The sequence below is a fragment of the Falco peregrinus genome, chromosome 1 (genome assembly GCF_023634155.1).
Source record: "Falco peregrinus isolate bFalPer1 chromosome 1, bFalPer1.pri, whole genome shotgun sequence".
Classification (NCBI taxonomy): Eukaryota; Metazoa; Chordata; class Aves; order Falconiformes; family Falconidae; genus Falco; species Falco peregrinus.
The window spans coordinates 87,904,657-87,921,368 of NC_073721.1; the positions used below are offsets into that span (position 1 = coordinate 87,904,657).

General features: G+C 41.8%; 1 protein-coding gene across 2 annotated transcripts in view; it reads right to left on the bottom strand.

Annotated features, from left to right (window-relative positions):
* Window positions 1-16,712, bottom strand: part of CCDC88C (coiled-coil domain containing 88C) — a 102,121-nt gene that overhangs the window by 15,313 nt on the left and 70,096 nt on the right. For both annotated transcript variants that reach the window (XM_055802407.1, XM_055802416.1), the window contains exons 14-21: window positions 15,944-16,081; window positions 11,984-13,054; window positions 9,597-9,724; window positions 8,540-8,681; window positions 7,769-7,957; window positions 7,201-7,362; window positions 5,803-6,080; window positions 401-544 (exon numbers count right to left, since the gene is read on the bottom strand). In XM_055802407.1, the coding sequence (XP_055658382.1) occupies window positions 401-544; window positions 5,803-6,080; window positions 7,201-7,362; window positions 7,769-7,957; window positions 8,540-8,681; window positions 9,597-9,724; window positions 11,984-13,054; window positions 15,944-16,081 (2,252 nt within the window). The remainder of the gene's footprint in view (window positions 1-400; window positions 545-5,802; window positions 6,081-7,200; window positions 7,363-7,768; window positions 7,958-8,539; window positions 8,682-9,596; window positions 9,725-11,983; window positions 13,055-15,943; window positions 16,082-16,712) is intronic.

Here is a 16,712-nt window from a genome sequence, read left to right on the forward strand (position 1 = left end):
AAAAAAAAAATTAGTAGGAACCTTTTCATGCAACTCTAGAAGGTATCTGGGCATTTTGAGCATTTGTAGTTCTACTTAAAGACAAGTGCTTGCAAACAACTCATTACAGAAAAACTTGTGAACTGAACCACATGTGGAAGCTTAGTTTGAATGTGCAAAAGTCCCAGGATCAGACCATGTTTGAAGCACTGAGTAACAGTTATTTCTTGACAGTGTCCATGAAGCTGATAATCTTAACCGAGTTAAACAAAATGATCAAATTAACAAGACAAATTGAGATAAATTAACAGACACGTTAATGAAGGTATTCTGGAGCTACAGTTAACACACCAAAACAATTGTGTGTTTTGCACAATTTACTTTTTGACGACATATACAGATTTTAGCAATGGTAGCATACCTGTCCAGTTCCTCCCTCAGCTTCTGATTTTCTCCAGTGGTTATTGCATTTGATCTCCTCTCTTGTTGCAAAACCTCTCTTTCAGTTTTTAAAACTATTTCCAACTCTTCCAGTTCTGCCTTGTGTTTCATTAAACTATTGTATCTGCAAAAAGAGGAGTAGCATACTCTTAGCTTTCATATAAACATTTTTCTTCCTCTAGTTCAAGATTTTTAATAGATAATACCACAATAACCAGAAAGAATATATTTTCCTGCCTGCTTAGTTTCATATACATTTGTGTGGTTAAATATCTACCAAGGCTGAAGAATTCCACACCATGCATAGGAATTCAGCTTAGTCTGTAAGTCAACAGGGAGGCTTTTAGAAAAAACAAAAGCATTTTTTAAGCAAAGAGATATGCAATTGCCAGAACCTGACTTCAATTCCAGATTCTGATCATTTGGTAAAGAGCATATGAGTCTCCAGAGCGAGTGGAAACTTGCACCATTAAACTGGAATCCCATTCACAAATAATTGTCAGTGGCAGGTTTCAAAAACCTGACTAGAAAGCAGCAGCCAAAAAGCACCAAGAAAGCAGTGGAATGAGCAACAGGTTATTAGACAACAACCTAATGCATATTAGGATATATGCATAGGTAATAGCATCCTGCATAGGTAATAATCTCCTGCATATTCCAGACAGATGATGAGGCTAATATCAGTGAGCTGACAGCAAAACATCTTTAAGCAGGGGCTGACCCACCTGCTTTGAGTGGTTCTATTTTTTCACTAGTGAGAAGCCCAAGAGTAACACCAGTATTCATGTCCAGGCTTCCACTACCACTTGGTTTATACAATTTGTGCATGAATCATTCAGGGTGGGAAGACAGGCAGAGAGAGAGGGCAGGTGCCACCAACTGTGTCTTTAATTTCAATCTCTGGAATGCTAAAAAAACCCAGAGCTGTGGAACAATGCCCCTGATACTTGGAACAAGCACTGATTAGCCAGGCTCAGCCTCCCTGCATTTGGAAAATGCTGCAAAGAACAAGGTGGCTTGAGACCAGTTCGCAAAACAGCAAGCTGTTCTCAGAAGGCTTTTTTCTCTGGTGACCTCTGTCAGGTCTGTGCCCATACACACACACGCAGAAGCCGCTGGGGACACTGGTGCAGTCAATGTCAGAAGTCATCAGCACATTTTCTGTGACTGTGATAGAAGGGTATTGCCCTGAAATACCCCTGGGCAGGTACACCTGTGCCAGTCACAAAGAAATAGCCTTCTAAGCAAATGGAAAACAGCAACTAGGTGGGAGATGGAGCATTGCTTGAAAAAGCTAGTGAGAACAAAACATCATCTGTGACCCTTGTCCCAGCAGAGATGAATGCAGGGCAGTTACTCTGCAGTCATGAAAACTTCAAAACAAAAACAAAAGCAGCCAACAGCACCAACTACACTGACTCCTGCCAACTTGTTTTTCTCTCAGACTACCATTCCCTTCATCCCAGGGCCAAATTCCAGCCTGTCCCAAATTCCAGTCCATTGAAGGGCCAGGGCCACACAGAAAAGTACCTGTCTCCCAGACAAAAGCTGCTTTTTGCTATTCATTCCCAGTAACAACAGTGGAGCTTAATTAACTTTATTTATTTATCTTCTTCCTCCATTCAGCTCCAGGACATTTCAAATTCAATGTCCATAGAACAAATGGAAGAACCAAAGCAGAGGAAGGTTTCATATCCAGCTCCAAGAAGGATTTAAGACAGACTGTGTGCCAATCCAGAGCCTGAGAAGACGAACTCCACAGTCAGTCCCTTGGCAGAGATTACCATGGCTGCCTTTGCAGAAACTGTGCTGTGAATTCTTTCGCCATTTCTGTATGATAGGGCTACTCCATTTTTATCCAAGCCCTCTTTTTTTTTTTTTTAAGAGGGCTACTTAAAGGAAGCAGTATACTGGACCAGTTTTACCACCTTGGCCCAGCTCCACAAGCTGCCTTTGAGCATGAGAAGCCCTAAGGCAGACCCACAGCTGCTCCCCTAAGTATTAGGTGAAAGGTAAGAAAGAAGATACTGTCTGCAAAAATGCAAGCGATTCTGCATCTCTGAAGCCCTAATGAAATCCCCAGGCAAAATTTTCTTGTAGACCAGATTCAGCATGGAATCTACCTTTTGAGCAGGATATGTGCAACCTGACAAGCTCTACCACAGGGCACAAGGTTACCCACCCCACGGGCTATTCAACACTCCATTTCTTTAGCATCAGGCACTTGGACGGGGGGGGTTTAAAAATATTCTCTTATACATGCAAATAAAATCCATTTTGGCTCCGATGCAACCCATTCCTGGGACTGAACAACCATATCCCTCTTTACTCCTTTGGGCTTTCACTCTTTCTGCTGTTTGTTAGCAGAAATACTCTGTGTGGATAGGTATTTGTGACTGAGATAATTTAAAAATGCTCAGCTATGATAAAAAACAGGTGGTAAAAGGAACCCAGAAAAATAATTACCAGCCAGAACTCTAGTACCATAATAATGCATGTCCATGCTGTATGTAACCCTCCACTAGCAGGGGTTCTGTGTTTCCAGCGAGATGAGTTTTTCCAATGTCTCTGCAGGATTACACTTCTCCAGAATAAGACCCAAAGAAATGCTCAATGATCTGGGAATCAACTGTAGCTAGTAACTTAGTACCTCCCCTTAGTAACATGTATGCCCTGGTTTTGGCTGGGATAGAGTTAATTTTCTTCCTAGTAGCAGCTATAGTGCTCTGGTTTGGGATTTAGTGGGAGAATGATGTTGATAACACACTGATGGTTTAGTTATTGCTAAGTATTGCTTATGCAAAGTCAAGGGCTTTTCAGTTTCCCGTGCTCTGCCAGTGAGGAGGTGCAGAAGCAGCTGGGAGGGAGCAGAGCCAGGACAGCCAAAGGGATATTCCATACCATAGAACATCATGCTCCGTATATAAACTGGGGGAAGCTGGCCAGGAGGGGCTGATCACTGGGAACTGGCCGGGCATTGGTCAGTGGGTGATGAGTAATTGTATTGTGCATCTCTTGGGTTTTATTCCTCTCTCTCTTTTTGTTGTCTCCTTTTTCATTAGTGATTATAATTAATATTACTATTATTATTACTACTACATTTAAATTGCTAAACTGTTCTTATCTCAACCCATGGGGTTTACCTTCCCCTCCAATTCTCTCCCCCACCCCACTGTGTGTCTGCATGGTACTTAGTTGCCAGCTGGGGTTAAACCAAGACAGTGTAATATGTAAAGCAATCTAAAAAATGCAGCAAAAGGTTCCAGCCTTTCTGCATTCACTGAGACAGTCAGCCAAATACCACAAGGTTAAAAAACTGCTATTAATGGTAAATGATCCTAACATACCAACTCTCCTTTCCTTGCTAAGTCAAACCCACATGTCTGTGGTTTGCTGGGCTATGACAGGCCATTCCACTGCAGTTACACACAACCCATTATTAAATCCCCATTGCAGCACCAATACTGTGCAGACAGTATGCCAAGGGAGGCTTAATGAAGTTTGCTCAGGTGCAGAAAATATTCTGTGGTTAGAATGCATCAGAGTGAACTACACAAACCTTGGGGACCTTGGCTGTACATGGTGTTAGGAGTCCACAAGCTAACTAAAATTGCTGCGGATTTTTCTAGACGAGCTACAGTCACAGGTTTATGCAGGAGTGCAATCCTACTGAAAAAAACCCAACACCTCGTAGCTGGGACAAACAAAACCTGTCTTTTAAGACAGTGCACAAACAAACTTCTTGGCTGTCCTGAGCTGCTCTGGGAAAATTTAGCAGGTGGTGCATTCTAGCTGAAGTTGAAAGTGAGGTATTTCATCTTAGCCGTTAAATGCCTCAAAGTGGCAGAAGAAAAGTTTCTTACAACTGTTTTTCTAACTTTTCCCCCCTCTGTTCCCTCAGCCAGCTGAACTGCATGTAGCACATGATGGAAGAAAAACAAAATACACATAGGAGTGGCTTATCTCTTTTTTTTCTGACAGCCAAATGGAGACACAGGCTGTCCTTGGACAAATCACCTTTATAAGTATCTTTTGAGACTGATCTGCTGAGGAGGACACCGCATTTAGAGAACCGCCAAAATCAACCTGCTTTGAGTATAGAAAAGGCCACCATCTGCTCCCCTGCAACATCTCTCACTGGCATTCACATCTCAGTAAATTGTTAATGTTTACAATGGTGATCTGAGCACTTACCACTAGAGAGAACCTATTTTTAGAAAGCCCCTTTTTCCTTAGGCCAGAACTGTTTAATAATTGGTACTCATCAAGAAAAGAAAGAACCCAGCAAACTGCCTCAACACACCACAGTGCAATAATCTCAAGCAAAGCCTGAATCAATGAGAACCATTTATCAGTCAGAAAGACTTGGTAAACAGGAACAGCATCTGTGTAATCACTTACAGCTCATTTAGTTGACAGCCAAGCAGCTATCCTGTCACACAGCCCCGGTGGATATTTTAATCATAATATGCTTATTTCTGTACTTTATAAAAAAATCTACCACACATTGTATTGCCAGCTCCTTAGTCTTTGGGAAAGGAACATTTAGCACCAGTTCTTAGTACACCCTCAAAGATCATCATTGAGTTGCTCTGAACCCGACTCACGGTCTTGCACTTAAACTGAACCTGAATACAGGTATTTTGAGGAAAATCACTGAATTGGTAAGAAAAGTTTTGAGGCACAGGCAGAGCGGTATTTATGTAGTAGTACAGCATATATATTGTTCAATCCATGCACAACTGTCAGAAAATGACAGTAACTGAAACTAAACAGCAGACTACTCCGATTTCACAACTCTGTTGAAGGGCCTGAAGCAAAAGCCTTACATTGTGAGAACTAGAAGAAAATAAGTAATACATCACTACCTCACAACTAGCTCAATACGGCTTCCTTCAGAGCACCTCCTTTGTCATGATGCTGATGCCACACACAACCTTCAATGATTTAAATTTCTCAAGACATGTACTACTCACACATAGGTAATTACCTAGGTGACTTGCAGACCTTACTGTATGATTAGAAAAGATACCTCACACAGTAGAACAAGGAGAATCTTTTTAAGGCTGCATGTTATTACAGCACAGATCCTTAAATGTAGTAAAGGCATTTAAGCTACTTCTGATAAAGCATCCCCAAGACCTAAGCCTGTATTTCCTAAATGTGACCTGACTCATTGGTGGTCTGCCACCTTTAGAGGTCTAACAACCACAGCTTTGCAAATACTATTATCTAATCTCCTAATGATAGCAAGAATGAGGAGACACTTTTTCAGGGGAACAACCTGGCAGTTTCCACTTGTAATTGGAGACCAACATTTAGGGCTAAAATTGTAATGTGGGCACATTTCGGCTACAATACACCCCTGAGCACTGAGCATACCTCTCACCCAGACCTTTGTGCTCCAGATCCAGGTTTTTGTGTAATGTTTTCAGGCAGCTGTGCTGGTTTATTAGCATTTCATATTCTGCAGACTGCCGTTCATGCAGTGATGCAAGGTGTTCATGGTCCTGAAGCAACGACTCATACTCAGCTTTCAGCTGTTCCTTCTCTTTCAGTATATTTTCGTTCTCATTCTCCTTGATTGTCTGCTGATTTTGGAGTAAAGTATTCTGGGCCATCAGTGAAGCACTCTGGGAGCTCAGAGTTGAATTTTCTACCTAAAGTTTCTCAAATAAAAAGCAAATACTCATTATTTAGACTTACTGGTACATACAACACACGTAGTAGCAGATTGTATCTGTATAGAGTTATTCAAAAACTCATTCACTGCTTTGTAGACTTAAGGCATCTGTGGACAATTTGGAATCATTTTGGTATTATTGCTGGCAGTGTGCACCATACAAGGCCATGCTATCAGCAGTCTGAAAACTACCAGGATAACCTCCAAACTGAAAAAAACACTGTTTTACCAGCAAAGTTCTTGAGCCTGAAGACCAAGATGAGCTAGAATACTTGCAACTGAACTGCATCTCCAACAATCATGTACAAAGCTGAAAGTTATCCTATATTTGTGTACAAGTAATGAAAAATTAAGTTCACCCAAACTCAACAAAATTAACTGCACTACTGTGTATGGAGCAGCACTCTTAACAACTCTGATTTCAGTACACAGGTAGTGCTTTTATATGTTGCTTATATACATCAATTACAGATGAGAAATGATTAGAGAACAAAAAAAATATCTGTGAACATGCAAGAGGAAAAGCTTGAAAAGGGAAAGTCACATTAAAAAAAATCAGAGCTAATCCAAAGTTGTTCTTTAAAACTGTTTTCTTTCTCAAGCTAAGCTTATCTTTTAAAAATGAAAGCAATGTTTAAGAGTGCTCATTTTCCACGGGCAACTGACATTTTGTCTGAAAGTATGAAAATTGTGATTGGAATTCATTGCTACAATGCCTCTTGGGAGCTGACTTGTGTCCTCTTCCCATTTCTTCCAAGCTCTTTCACAGGCATAGCATTAACAGAACAAAAGAGCAAAGATCTTTTATTCTAGAAATGCAGCTCCTGGAACACCACATCTGGATTTTGCTATATTGATTTCAAAAATTTCTCTCTAACTACCTACCTTCTTAATGAAGATGGCTACTAGACATTAGCTACAGAGCCTATTTCCCACCTAGCTTGGAGAAATTCAGACCTCAAACTAAGCTCCACCTTATGGGCCTCATCATCAACATCAGCCTAGCAATACAAACAATTTCTTATTAGCAGTCATCTTCTCCACATTACTATAATCAAATCCAGGCTCCTGACACAGAGGTGCAAGTTTGTCCTGACCTGGAGTTTGGCTGTCTGTGTCTGCAGGGCAGTGTTGTGCTCCTGAAGGAAGACATTTTGCTTCTGTAGTGTCAGGATCTGATTGTTGAAGGAGACATTCTGTGTTTCCAAATGTTTCAGCTGCTCTTTAAGCAGCTGCTTCTCAGTGTGCAGGGCTGCATTCTGAAAGAGAGGTGGCATTGAAGGGGTGACAGGAAGAAATGGAACAGCTGTCCTGACCATTTGGAGTTCTATCCAAGATGAGAACCAATTAACAATAACCATTCTGCAACAGATGTGCAAAAGCAAACTCTTCCCAGCATTAAATGAAGGTAGGACAGATATTATACACAGGATTAATCCTTGCAATAATGTCATACAAGACACACACATATATATCCATTGTATCATTTATACAAGACATATATAGCATATATCCCATGCAGTCCTAAGAAATACCTGAGGAATTTGGTAGACTTACAAAAAACTCCAATAAATCCATCAGATTCCTATAAGCTCAAAAATCCAGTTCCCAGCAACCCACTCATGGTCGCAAGGGAAGTCTGAGAGGTAACAGGAGAAGGCTTACATTTCTTTCCAGTTCAATTGCCCTGTCCTTCAGTTTCAGCAGCTCCACGGTAGCTTCCCGGTGCCCCGTTTCCAATTTCTCATTCATTTGGTGGTTGGGAATAAGTTTCTCTGCAGAATACCTCAGTGACTTCTGAGCATAATGCCCATCCTGTTGAGTCTGTTTCAGTGCATCAAAGTCCTTCTTTATCTGCAAAGCCAACATTCAATACTGGTTTATCAGTGGGATTTTAAATTAGTGATGGAATATGCAGCTCCTCTCTTGCCCTGCAGGGACATTAAGGGGTTCAACAACCAGTACCCTCATTCAACAGATGGGGAAGCAGAGACACAGACAGGAAGGAATCCATGTCTCTTGACCTCCAGTCAGGTGCCCTTTGACTCAAGCTCACTGTCACCTAACAAACAGGCTGTTCTTAGGTGAGATGTTCCAACTGCAGTCTTGCTCAGCCTATGCTTTCATTCAACAATGCAGAAAAAGCAAGAACATGGCAATGAAAAAACATGGGAAAACAGAGATCTGCAAATGGTGGTTATGTAAAAAAACCTGCTGTGCCCCCAGCCCAACAATTTTTCTGAAATTGGTGCCATTATATAGAAAAGGACAAGGGAAAGCAGACTAGTCATAAAAGGTTTCTGGGAAGTGCACGTATGGGATGGGGGGTGGGGAGTATTTCTGTAACAGATAACTTGTTCTTGATGAGTTAAAAAAATATGCATGTGAATGCGCAGAACCACATTGTGAACAATTAAAATTCAGTTAACCTCTTACCACATTTAGATCATTCTGTAACTGCTGGTTCAAGTTCAGAAAGTCCTTCACTTGAGCTTCCAGCACTGCAATCTTTTCCTCTTTCACAGCTAGTGTTGTTTTTAGTGCCGATTCAGTTTTGCTCTCCAGAATCTTGTATTTTCTGAAAGACATGAGAATAGCTTTCCAGTGCCAGCCACTAGGATATGAGCCACCATCTATCTAGAGGACTTCACCCATCCTGAATCTCACATGTTACATTTTATGTGTTTGCTTCTTCAGCAAAATTATTTCCTTTACTGCCGCAGATTACTACTGATATATTATAGCTGAGGAACCTGCTTTTGGAACCAATCAATTTTAATAGAGGTAATGCCAGTACAGTTCTACAGAAAATGAAGAGCTACATATAAGAAAGTTCTCTTTTTCCCCTAATTACAGTGCAGAAATTTATTGTCATGGGTCTTTTGTACATTCTTGACAAGGAGAAAAATCCACAGTAGATTCTAAAGACTCCTACAAGACAGGTATGTTTCTCTATTTAGGCCATACCAAGAGGCCTATGTAGACATGGGTTGTTGAGGTTTCTTTGTTCATTACTACAGGACCTGCAAAAGAACTCCTTACAATCAGGAATTTCTTAGGCAACATCTGTGTTTACGTTAAGAGGTGGTTGGATCACCAATTACAGAGTAATGACAGACACTTCAATAGGCACTGTTCTTACTTGTAAAGAGACTATGAGGAGGAATACACACTGAAATAGCTACTCAGCTTCTCCCAGCTGCTGAGGGGGTAGAGAGGGACTGTAGTAATGCTGGCTAGCATGGAGAGAGAAAATGGCATTTCTTCCTTCCTTCCATCCAAGAAAATGTTTTGCAAAACTTGCAGTATACTGCCAAGCTTGCTACAGAAAAGTAAGCCTTATTTTCAAAATTACTAAGTGTAACTGGAGTGAGACAGGTAAGAACCAATTTAACAAAAAAAAAAAAAAAAAAAAAAAGGCAAAGGGCTTGTGTTAGGCTGAGGAAAAGCCTGCAGAGCCAGAAGAATGACTGTGAGAGCTCAGTTTCCTTACGTGTCACCATTGCCATTGTCATCCCGTAGCAGCAGTTCTTTGTTCAATCCTATCTTCTCCAGTTCCTGGCTCAGTTTGTCCAGCTCACTAGACAACTGTTGACTCTTCAGCTTCTCCAGGACCAAATCCTGTAAGAGCACTCACATGATTAGTTGCTGTGCAAAGGGTAGTGATAATGACCCAGCACTATAGTTTTTTTTAAAAAGTGCTAAAAAAGTGATTGGATAAGATCCTAGTTCCAAGAAGGTCAGCTAAAATTCTTTATTGGTGACAGCAGAGTGCAGTATTAAACTAATCGCTTTTATTTATAGTTTACTTGGAATAAATCTGAAGAATGCTACTTTTGGCCTTTGTCCCACTCACTGTACTGAATTACATCTGCCAACGCTGGCATCCTGCCCATCTGCCAAAACAAGGAATACGTGCAGGCCAGGAGACATCCTGCCCTTGTGGCACAGAAGGGATGTGTGCAGGTCAGGAGGGAACACCAGCAGAGGGAGTTCCCACCTCTCAGCTAGGAAAAAAAGCCCAGCAACACTGGCACACACACACAGGAGTGACAGAACATCAGTATGAAAGTTTCCTGAGATAATATGGTTAAGGGACAAAGGGACTTGGCAATAGTGCATTTTCACTATTGACTCTGAGTTCTGACATACGGTAAACTACTGCCAAAATTAAAAAGCATAATTAAATTGTTGTGTAAGGGACAGGAGAGCTTTGTCACTTATTCTGGTATCTACTCACCCATTCTGGTTTCATTTAGGTTTCTTTGGAAGAAACCTAAGCAGAACCAGACAAGGAGGAAATTTGATGGAGTTTGGTGAAGGTATATTGGGAAAATGATTTGCTGTTATGCCAGTAAAGCGAGGGCTGCGTGGAAATGGCCTGAGAAGACATAACTGCAGCCTGCATGTTTAGAAAGGACAAATCATTTTTGGTGCATAGCCAAGTTCAAAGATCCCTGCCATTCAAAATTCTCTGAAATGCAAATGTACCATAGAGAACTACATTGCTCATGGGGCTGCTCAGAAGTTTTCTTAAATAAGGCATGAAGAAAGGACAAAGTTACCAAAGCACTTCAAGTAAGGAAGAAAATTATCCTGGATATCAAACAGAAGCGAGAATAACACTTAAAATAATCCTTTGTTAAACATAAACTGTAGGTATTCACTAATACTCTGATATCACAAATTTAGCCACATATTCATTCACGTGGCCAGCAAAAAAAAGGTAAGGTTAAGGTCAGTTCCAGTCCATGGTCTGTGAACAAGTCCCTTTAACATCCATGAACTCCTTCTGTAGTATCTATACAAAGTAACTAAGGAAAAGAAGATATGCTTCTGTATGGGTCTGTACCACTGGAAATTTGCAGAAGTATGAGAAGGGAAAGATTAAAAAGGAGCCTTCTCAGAAATGCTATTATTTACTCATTTTTAAGGAAAGTTGGATAGAAACACAACTCAGGACTTTCAAATGTTTGTGATAGAACTTTTGTTACCCTCCTCAAAATTACACTAATGCTTCCAAACGTAAAATAAAAGTAAATCTTCCAAGTAAGTAATTGCTTACTGCATTAGTCTGGCTAAACTTATTTATTTCACTGCAGCATTGACCATTTTCTTTTGAATGCTCTTTCACAGGAATCCTGTTTCTGGCAGGACAACAGCAGCTGGGGCAGGCAATGAGAGCACATGGCAATAACCTGAATCCACTCATAGGCCACTTGTAAAAGTGTCAGGTTCTGGCACACACATCATTAGTTTGCCAATATCCTAATGCTAGGTGTGTGTTCTTAAAAAGATCATTACTAGGAAAAGTGCAATTAGGGCATTCTGCAGTGGAGAGGGCTGCTGGAAGAGATCAGAGCTGCTCTCACTCCACAGGGAAGCTTTTGGAGGAAAACACTGTAGATAGCTGTAAAGCAAAAACTTGATGCAGCTGTTATTGAAAGTGTTAGGTTGGTCATCTGGGATGGTTCTTGTCTTGGCTATGTCTGTTTTAGGACAGGGATGTATCCTCAACAGGTGCTCCGATTTCTACACTTAAGAGTCAGTCTCTCTGCTGGAGTTCTCATGTTAGCAAATAATTTTGTGGTCACAGAGTTAGATAAAGTATCAGTCTTTGGTTTACAGCTACCATGTGGGAGCTGTGTTAAAACCCTATTCTGCATGAGAAAAGATGTCATTTGGAGACGTGTTTGCAGACACCAAGTGGTACACTGCAGTTTTTGGTATGTTCCACTTTCCAAGGCCACACTATCCAGCAATGGCTGTTAAGGCTGTGAAGATATCCTAGCTCATGTATTAACTAGTCATGGGACAGATGTCTCCCTTTGGTACTTCAAAGAGCTGAAATAAAAAACCATTAGTATTATTTTTCCTTACCTCTCTCAATGTAGCTAGTGTTCTTTTATCAATTGTAACTTGCTTTAGGAGATCTTTATTGTCCTTTTCAAATTCTTTCAGCTTATTAGATGAATCTCTGAATCGAGCAATTTCCTTTTCTAGTGTCTTGTTTTCTTTCTCAGCAACTGCCAACTTTACTGTACTATCATCTAAAATAGCATCTTTCAGCTCCACTTGCTGCCAAAGCCGTTTCGTTTCTTTCTCCAGCATTTTTTTGTCTTTCTCAAGCTGAGACATTTCTTGTTCTAGGGTTTTGTTCTCCTTTTCTAACCTCTCCAGCCGTTTGGCAGAAATCTTCAGCTCCTCAAGGTTTCTCTGGAGGACCTGATTTTCACTCTCCATTCCTTGTACTTCTTTTTCTAACTCCTGGATCTTTTTGCTGCTGCTCTCCACAATTTGCTGAAGTCTCTGGTTTTCAGAGTTGACACTCTGATAACTTAGCTCCAACCTCTCCGATTTCTTGCTCATTGCTTTTAATATTTCCACATTTTTTCTTAAGTCCTCTTTCTCCCTCTCCAAATCTTTATTTTCTGCTTCTATTTGTGCCATTTTTGTGCTGGTAAATCTCATGGTCTCCACCACTCTCCTAAGCTCCAGATTTTCTTCATCCAATTGCTTGTTGTCCCTTTCCAGATCCCCAAGCCGGATAGAAATATTCTGCAATGTGTCCAGGGATTTTCTTAGCTTCCTATTTTCCACTTCCAGATTCCCATTCTCCTGCTCAAGAACTTCCACTTTTTCTGTCACTATTTTCATCGCTGCTGCCTTCTTTGTAAGCTGTTCATTCTCTCTCTCCAGCCGATGGAGCTCTTTTTCCATTTCTTCCACTCTTTCCACTTTTTCTTTAACCTGGTCAAAATCCTTTTGCAATTGTTTCTTCTCAAATTCCAGCTTGTTCAGTTTGCTACTAGTCTCTGTAACTGTTTCGTGAAGGATCTTGTTCTCTTTTTCAATATCTTTTACTCTTGCCTCGCTGCTCACTTGAGATCTTTGTCTCAGGGATAAGACCACTTGATTAAGGTGATCATTTTCTTGTTTAAGGTCCTTTATCTACATAAACAATAAAAAAAGTCAAGCAAGTGTTACTCATCTACCTTACAAAGCACAGTATAAATTAGTCCTGAAGCAGACAACTGTTAACAAAACCACATCCATTTAATCCAAGACAAATTTCTCAACAGTTTTCACTGACTAAACCCAGAAACCAAAACTAATGAAAAAAATTGTTACCTCCGGTAACCCATCACTGTAAAAAATTAAAAAGTGTTATATTCCTGCTACCAGCCAAAAAGTTCAAGACAGGGAGAAAGTAGACAGGAAACCTTCAGAGAACACCTTGAAGAATGTGCTTTGTTAGGAACCATTCCTAATAAAGCTTATGTTTCTATCTAGGTTTACATTCATCTTTGGGATCCGAAGACACAGATTATCTCCGATAAGGTGTCAGAAACCCCAAAACATTTGAAAATTTACAGCAATTATAGATCTCATTAAGAATACACTTCCTGTAAGAACAGTACACTTACCTCAACTGGTCACCTTTCAGCTGAAGCAACTGTGACTTAGTCTGCAGTTTGCATTTGATTCTTACCTATACACATCCACATAAATCAAAAGGAACTTAAGACTTGAAAAAACAGACCCTGCCCTTTCCTGACAATTAAGAATACTTCTGGGTTTACTTCCTGCCCTACCTGTGAAGCATTCATTCAGTACTACTACAAAGTCTGTATGTGTTCTAACGAAATGTAGGAGTCTGGTGGTAAAGTGCAGTTTCCCAGGCAGAAGTCTAGGTAAGAATCCGTCAAGATGAAAAGCACTACCCAAACAAGGTATCTTCTTATTTAACCTTCACCCCACAGAACTTAGGAGTAAATTTTAATAGAGGCTGCAAATATACAGACCAGACTTCAACGATCTGTGCCTATATTTCCCTCGCTAGTCAGATTAATATAGATGACACCTTGCACTAAGCTTTAATAGGATAGTTTCAAGGCATTGCATATGAACTGCAGCACAGCAGTAAAAGCTAAGGTGCATTTAAAATATCAACCCAAAAGACATAAATGCTTTCTCACCATCTTTTTAAAATACAGCAAAAATGTTGGGTGGCTAAAAAACCCCCAACCAGACCAAATGAGGACACACAGCTGGCAGAAGACCAATCTTCAGCAATAAAAATAGGGCTTTACTTGCACATCCTAAAACCAACCGGTGTCCCATTTAGTAAGATTCAGGCCTTTTTTCCCCGCGAAGAGGGAAGCGTTGTCCTTACAACAGCCTGAAGATCCCCCTATGGTAACAGGAGCAGTAGCTAGCAAAATATGCTGTACTTTTTTGCATTTTACTTACATTTGAAAAAAATTACTGGCTAACTGGGGAGTTCCCAGTTGACTGGACTAGAGGTTAGTCAATGTGATGCCCATCTACAAGAAGGGCAGGAATGAGGATCCAGAGAAACTACAGGCCTGTCAGCCTGACCTGGGTGCCGGTGAAGGTTATGGAGCAGATCAGCCCGAGTGCCATCACGTGGCACGTGCAGGACAATTGGGGTTCAGGCCCAGCCAGCATGGGGTTATTGAAAGGCAGGTCCTGCTTGACTAACCTGATCCCCTTCTATGACAAGGTGACCCGCTTAGTGGATGGGGGAAAGGCTGTGGACATTGTCTACCTGGACCTTAGGAAAGCCTCTGACACCATCTCCCACAGCATTCCCCCGGAGAAACTGGCTGCTCGTGGCTTGCATGGGTGCACTCTTCCCTGGGTAAAAAACTGGCTGGATGGCTGAGCCCAAGGAGTGGTGGTGAGCGGAGTTACACCTGGCTGGGGGCCGGTCACAAGTGGTGTTCCCCAGGCCTCAGTACTGGGGACAGTGCTGGTTAGTATCTTTATCAATGATCTGGGTGAGGGAATTGAGTGCACCCTCAGTGAGTTTGCAGACGACACCAAGTTGGTAGGGAGTGTTGATCTGCTGGAGGGCAGGAAGGCTCTGCAGAGGGATCTGGACAGGCGGGACCCATGGGACGAGGCCAGTTGCATGAGGTTCCACAGGGCTCCATGCCGGGTCCTGCACATGGGTCACACCAGCCCCACACAGCGCTACAGGCTGGGGGAAGAGCGGCTGGAGAGCTGCTGGTGGGAAAGGGCCTGGGGTGCTGGTCAACAGCCAGCTGAATACAAGCCAGCAGTGTGCCCAGGTGGCCAAGAGGGCCAACAGCATCCTGGCTTGTATCAGACACAGTGTGGCCAGCAGGACTAGGGCAGTGATCGTCCCCCTGTACATGGCACTGGTGAGGCTGCATATCTCAAATCCTGTGTCTAGGTTTGGCCCCTCACTGCAGGACAGACCCTGAGGTGCTGGAGCGTGTCCAGGGAAGGGCAATGAGGCTGGTGAAGGGTCTGGAGCACAAGTCCCATGAGGAGCAGCTGAGGGAACTGGGGCTGTTCAGCCTGGAGAAAAGGAGACTCAGGGGGGAATCTTATCGCTCTCTACAACTACCTGACAAGAGGCTGTAGGCAGGTGGGTCTCAGTCTCTTCTCCCAGACAACAAGCGACAGGACAAGAGGCAACGGCCTCAAGTTACACCAGAGTAGGTTTAGATTGGGTATTAGGAAAAACTTCACTGAAAGGGTGCTCAAGCATTGGAACAGGCTGCCCAGGGACGTACTGGAATCTCCATCCCTGGAGGTGGTTAAAAAACTCATATATATGGCCCTTAAGGACATGTTTAGTGGTGGACTTGGCAGTCCTGGGTTAACGGTTGGACTCAGTGATCTTAAAGGTCTTTTCCAACCTAAATGATTCTATGAAATTCAGCCTCCACCTAATAGCTCTCTAATTGCCCTGCCTTCCCTGAGAGAACTAGATGTTCTAAATGGCGTCACTTAATTACCACTACTGGGCATACACTTTCATATTAACATTTGTGAAGTTTGTACCTGTCTGTCTTTGTCAGCTTTTAGAGTCTCCATGACGACTTGTAGCTGTTCTTTATCTTTTATCAGCTCCTCACTCAAGGTCTCCAGATCTTGATTACTTTGCTTCTCTTTTTCAATTTGATTTTGCAGCTTCTCAATCTGTGTGGACAGAATGCATCAAAACACATTAGCCACAGCTTAACACAATGACTATTTAGTAACTTTAAGTTATTTTGAAGACCAGCGAGGAACAAGATGGGCACTATGGCTGAAAGATGTAATCATTCCCTTCTGCAGCTTGCCAGTCTCAGTAGAGGAAATGGAAGTTTTGTTTTTCTCACAGTGACAAGAATCTCCTTCATGCCTATTAATACCAGAGCGTATAAGGTAGAGAAGTAAGAAATGCTTCACCTGCCTGCCTGAATGCCCTGTTTTGGTCCTGTCATCAGTGACTGATTAAGTTTCTGGTGCTCACCCTTATGAGGGTCTTCCCTCCTCCTAGCCTCTCCATCACTGATGGCCTTAATCTACCAGTGAATGTGGAGGAAATTATTAAGACAATTCAGGAAGCAACACAATTTAAAAAAAAAAAAAAATGATCAGGAACAGAGGAAAAGCACTGGAGTTTCCAAGTTTACCTTCCCTCTCTATGCTCTGCTAGCCCTCTGCTTTCCCCAGCAGGTGACAATACTGGATTTGAAAGACTTGCAAATAAGGTCCCAGTCCTACAGTGAACAATGTCTTCTTACTCCCTCCTTTTGAAAGTTGTACTCAAAGTAGTAAGCACTGG